This window comes from Pterocles gutturalis, unplaced genomic scaffold (assembly GCF_000699245.1).
Source record: "Pterocles gutturalis isolate BGI_N339 unplaced genomic scaffold, ASM69924v1 scaffold42128, whole genome shotgun sequence".
Lineage (NCBI taxonomy): Eukaryota > Metazoa > Chordata > Aves > Pterocliformes > Pteroclidae > Pterocles > Pterocles gutturalis.
The window spans coordinates 96,518-102,517 of NW_010124531.1; the positions used below are offsets into that span (position 1 = coordinate 96,518).

A 6,000-nucleotide genomic window follows, 5' to 3' on the forward strand; every position below is an offset into this window, starting at 1 on the left:
GAAAAAAGAAAGGTCTGTGCTGTGAAGGCTGGTGCACTGTGTAAAACAAAGTCACTTTGTCACTTCACTGTCAAGCTTCCACCCAAGTTGGTTTTTCCTAAGAGCAGCTGGTTTAAACAAGCCTCAGCTCCAGCCTTCAAGACTTCCTCCTGTTTTACACTGACATCACCAAAAGTGAACCCCCCCCCTTTCTTCTCCCTGTGCCCCAGTCCCATTTCTGTCTCCACACAGGTGTTATCTAACATAACACCCCTGCAGGAAAAAAAAAAAAAAAGAAGCAAAGCAGCAAAGCTTTCCAGAGCTCTCTTGTGTCCCTGCTTCAGTAACTCTTTATTTCAACACATTTTAGAAATCTGAAACGATGTTTTGGAAAGTCAGACTTTAGACATAACAAGTAAGGAACATACCAGTCAATTTACATCTATATATAGGTAAAAAAATAAATTGTCTTGATAAGAAATACTGTGTAACCTGATTAAGAAACAAGTCCCCAGAAGCTGTGCAATACAGCAAAATGCACTGGCTGTACAGCTGACACCAGGATAGCTAACTGCTTATTTTCAGAATTAAAAAAAAAAAAAAAAAACACCACACCTTAAGGACAGACCATTCTACCTAAGAAATAAACCTGATTCTTTGTTGGAGATTGCAAAATGTTGAAGAGGCTCCACGTTGCTACTTGACTTTAGCTGGACTTTCTTTCCCGTTCTCGTGCAGTCACAAAGTTAAGCAGGTCAATGGCTGTAACGATGCCAAACACCATTTGCCGCTTACTGGAGGAACCATCAGAGTGATCTACACAGAAACACACAGACGATTCTGGCTTTAGGAAGCACAAAACCACACCATCCCACTTGGTTTTAATGGCAGTGTTGGTAGAGGCAGGTGCCAAACCAACCCAGCTCCACATGTCAGGGCCTGTTGGTGGAGCTTGTTATCACTGATAGCCCTTGCAGACTGAGGGGGAATCCAAATGTCATCTTGACTAGTCACACAGGAAGGGGCAAGGATTTTAATTTCAGAAAGGCTCCGCAACAAAAGGTATAATCAGAAACATTATGAAAGGAAGGATAAGGGTCCATCAAATTTATTTTTCTTGACATAAAAATTCAAACCAAATCCTCTATTATAAAGCCTATTTTCCTCATACATTAGTTTCTGTGGCTCTATGTGAAACAGCTGCAAACTGATATTATCCCATTTGAACCAGGGGCCACTAGAGGAGGACATGCAACACTACCATCTTCCTCCACCACTGTCAAACACAGAATTAGTAAAAAAACCACAATACAATATTTTCCCATTTATATCCAAAAAACTTATTAACCATCTAATCATTGCTGCATTGAGAGCCCAGGTTCAAGGGATTTTTCACTGTGAGCATTCGCCTCTGACCCGGGAACCTAGTGACCTCTGTCCCTTTCTCTATGGACTAAGTTCCCTGTTCCTGAAGTCTGGCTGTATTGAGATGTTTAGCCTATTTATAGACTCAGTTTGTTCAGACAGCTGGGTTGTGCTGGACTTTTCATTTACTCAGTCTTTGTTCCATTGCAAGCTTCCAGTGATATTCTAGGTTTATAAATAGTTAGCACAGAGCACATCCTTATAGAGATTATCAGAACAAGCCCAAATTTTATGACTATTCTTCATTTACAGTTATAATTGAGATAGCTGTCAGATAAATTTTTCTGTTGAGTTTTAATATTGTTTTTAGTCTAGTTTCTCAGTGCTTGTAATTTTGCAAGTTGCCTGCTATAAGGAAGATAACACAGGAAAAAATATTCACATATAACAGTAATATTTAGTAATTTCCTGTTCATAAAGAAGGCAGTACAAAGAGTTTTGAGAAGCATGAAGAAAAGTAGAGTCTGGAGGAAAAACATCAAGTGAAGGTAAGTTAGTTTGAATGAAATAAACAGGAAAAATAAATACTAAGCTGCCTTGAGGTGGTCATGTCAGTGTTGACATCTAGATCTTACTAAACTTTATGAAGTTGTAATAAACTTTTTGCTCTAGAAAGGCAAAAAATTGAAGTGCAGTTAACCTGGGATGCTCACTGTGATGGAACTACTGGAAGCTGTACAACAGGAGTAGGAAGAAGCAAAGACAAGTTGTACTGCAAGAGCTTATTTCATTGGCTTACTGCTACTAACAAAGCCACGGTACACTGGACTAGACCCAGGCATTCAGATGTGAGCAGTAAGTTATGAGTTATTAATGGAGTTAACATTTACTCTACAAGAATTACAGTGCTAATGTCTTACAAGGTGTTAGTAGCACGTAGTTACATACACAGAAAGAGGATTTGGCTTCTTCAGAACTTGTTTAAACATGCACACTTGTACTTGCTTATTACCACTCAAAGATTGCCTCTTAAAAGGGGGAGTACATCATACTCACATTGAATTTGTTCATGAACCACTAGAGCAAAGTGATCTATTTCCAGGATATGAGAGAGTTTCCCCAAGCTGTCTTTCAGGTTAATCTGGGGAGAGAGTTACAAAACTTTAAAAAACCAGTCCTTTATATGTTTACTGGTCGATAACCCCCACATACTTTGTGCAGTATTAAAAACAATACATCACCATTTCCATACTGGTCCCATCTGAAGTATTGTAAAACACTAACAAATCAAGGCTAACTTAAAAGATCACTTTTCTTTGTTTCTGATTTCCAATAAAACAAAAAAAACCAAAAAATGACGAAGCACTACATGAAGTTAATTATTCTGATTCTGAAAACATAATTAATATACTGAACATACTGAATATCTGACAAGTGTTAATTATGGAAGGTCAAGTGTTCCATGTGTCTAACAAAAGAAGTTACCATAAAACTAATTAAACTTTGTGATTTTACTCTAGCAAGACTGGGAAAAAGTGAGTGAATCAGGCTGCAAATCATTGTGGAAGTGAATATGATCTGCAAAGGCAGCGGGGAAGAGAAAAGCCCAAACAAGCCAAAAACAAAACCAAGGGTGAAGACTGCTCAGCTAACACTGTATTCAGGTGCAAATCAAGGAACTGAGAATTAAGAATTCATTTTTAGTGAGGTTCAACTTCAATAAGGCTAAACAAGAAATGACCCTGTGTTGACTCTGCAGAAAAAATACAGATCCTTCTGAAACACTTAGCTAATCACCTGCTAGAACCATTTGACATAATGCATAAAACTGTTCTTCCTACATGCTTTAACATATTAAGCATCAGCAACAGGTCTATTAACCAGGTGACTCTCCCCAGGTAACAGCAGCACTTACCATCTGATGTACTTTCATAAAAGGAATTTACAGCAAAGAAAAGTCTTGCACTGCAGATTAAAAAAGCCTTTGTCCTGCAGTGAGCACAGCTTGTGACGGAGGGATAAATGCCACAGCATGAACATTTGGGCTGCACTAGAACACAGAGCTCTGGTCTCCATACTGTGCATTGGAAGAGATCAAAAGGATTCCCACCAGTCTGTGTTTAAGGGACCAGCAGGCTCTAGGGCACGCTGAAGCATCAATCCTTGAGCTTGTGGGTCAGGCAAGGGGTGGGGGGAAATCTGGACCTACTGCCATGTTGAGTCAGCTATCAGTCACCACCACTGACAAGCAGTTTGGTGCAAATATATGTGCAAAGCCTAACTTTTGAACCTAAGTTCAAAACTTACTGAAGTGGTAGAGCCCCTTGCTACCTGACTGTGTATGATCAATAGACCTGTTTTCAGAGACCAGATAGGCTAAAGATGACGAGAACAAGCAGCCCATAGGCAGCACTGGAGCAATTATGAAGACCTAAACAAGTTTTGAAATGCTTAACGGAAATTTAACAGAACTCCCACAGAGTTTTCACATGTCTCACTACTGCTTATTCAAGCTCCCTAAAAATTTTGCCCACAAGTTTTTTTGAGCCCGCTAAGTCTTTAGGGCAGTTAGCCTATGCATATGCTACTACACTACACATGACTGGAACTGCTTGCTTGGCTCTAAGGGAAAGTGACATGGCACTGCTCATGGCCCTACAACTAAATTCTCTCCTTCCACAGAAGGGAAGGGGTCTACTGGGGGTGCTGGGGACACCAGCCCTTGTGTTGTTTAGCAGAGTGCTAAATGGTTTAGGTCACTAACCAGAATCACACCCAGGAAACAGGCTAATAATTAAACACTAGGTATAGTAACAGGAAAGTGCCAGAGATCACGCCCCAGCCCTATTTTCTGGTAAAGGCAGACAGAAGAAAATCTGCTTAGAGTATGTCTGCACCACACCCAACAGATATCAGTAGTTGATGCAAAGATCCTTTGGGGAAGAAGGGGTGAAAAGACCCCAAACCACTCTAACTTCTGACTCCACAAGAATGGCCCTCCTCTCCACTAACACACAGCGGTCATTTGGACTGGCAAATTACCCTATGACAAGTACTAGTTTCAAAGCCCTACTAGTGACTTTAAAAAAGCTATAACCATTACTCTTCCATTCTAAGAGATCACCACAAAATAATTGTGATTGTGTCAAAGAAAGCTTTCTGTGTTGCCAAAAGATAGCCTGTAACTACCAAGGCAAATCTAAGTGGTCCTCTTACTGAGGCATGCCATGGTACAGATCCTAACTGTAGGATATCCTAAGTCATTTCAGTAATACGTGATCCATTTTCCCAATTTCATCAGTAAATAAGCCAAATAAGCTTGACAAAAGTGATAAGAAAAGCAAAATCCACAATACTCCTGAGGTTATGTGCATTTAACCTCGTTTCTCCCATTAAATCATCAATTCAAATGGAAAACAACCAATGAATGATGCTTTTAGTTAGCATGTTAGCAGTACCACCATGTTTGTGTCACTCCCCTTCCATCCTCCACCAAGAAAAAAGTCTGAACTAAAGAGAAAAGAAAAGGTTAAGCTGTTCTTTATTGAAGAAGCATGAGAAACTTCAAGCTGCCCATGAAAAAAAGCCACAACCTCAGAAGTGCGGAGAATGGGCTACTACAGCTAACACCAGTGTAGCAGCAGAAATGATTGCACACCACCAGCCCCAGGAACTCTTAAGGTGTGCAGATGAGGGAGAACACGAACTAAGTAGTTTCGTTATGCACCACATTTCCGCCTGATGCTTGATTATCTGTCTGAGAAGGAAAAAAAATATATTTACATTTGTCCACAAAGAACTAGCATTCTTTCTCAACCTCAGGGACTTGGTAGTTTGTAGACTGAAGGGAAGCATTACAAATACGTCCAAAATACAGCACCTCACCTACTATGAGACAGCGTTGAAACTAAAAGCCTAGTGAAAACTCAGTCAAGCGTTCCATGTTAAAAACAAAATCCCTTTCCTGCAAGAGAAACAAAGCAACAGCAACAATACTTATATATTTTAGAAGAGCACCCATACAGCTAGGAAATTGTGGTATCTTGGCACACCACATTGGATGGACAGGTAAAACTAGCTAACATAAAAATCCACATATCTTCACAACATCAGTTTTAAGCAGCCATGCCCCTGTTTCAGCAAGGCATCTGATATAAACAGTCGCTTGTTTCTAGCCAATACAGAAATTATTCAGAAGAGCTGTTTCAACATCTTCCTATCTCTTCCCCTGGATACTTACATGGCCCAGATTTGTGCCAGGGTTTTGGGGAAGAAGGAAAGGACAAGCACGCTAGAAGAAAGCCTGCTGAAGGAACAAAACAACACAATATAGAGCCATAACACAAACCTGGGAGCTATTGGGTGAACTAGGACAGAGTTTAGAGCATGTCTGTGTTCAGTAACAACTGCTCTGCACACACCCAGGTAAACCTTACCCAACCTGATGGCCTTGTAGCGTTAGGACACCTATAGTACATTATAGTTCAACGGCGCCAGGTGCAGGGTCTTGCATGTGGGTCGAGGCAACCCCAGGCACAGGTGCAGGCTGGGCTGAGAGTGGATTGAGAGCAGCCCTGAGGAAAAGGACTTGGGGGTGTTGGTTGATGAGAAGCTCAACACGAGCCGGCAGTGTGCGCTTTCAGCCCAGAAAGCCAA

General features: G+C 40.8%; 1 protein-coding gene across 1 annotated transcript in view; it reads right to left on the bottom strand.

Annotated features, from left to right (window-relative positions):
* Window positions 1-673: 673 nt before the first annotated feature.
* The window catches only part of LOC104465291 (cystathionine beta-synthase-like), a gene marked incomplete at its 5' end in the record, with an annotated part of 10,974 nt that continues 5,647 nt past the window's right edge, over window positions 674-6,000 (bottom strand). The window contains 2 exons of the mRNA XM_010078274.1: window positions 674-795; window positions 2,401-2,485. Coding sequence (XP_010076576.1) covers window positions 686-795; window positions 2,401-2,485 — 195 coding nt within the window. The remainder of the gene's footprint in view (window positions 796-2,400; window positions 2,486-6,000) is intronic.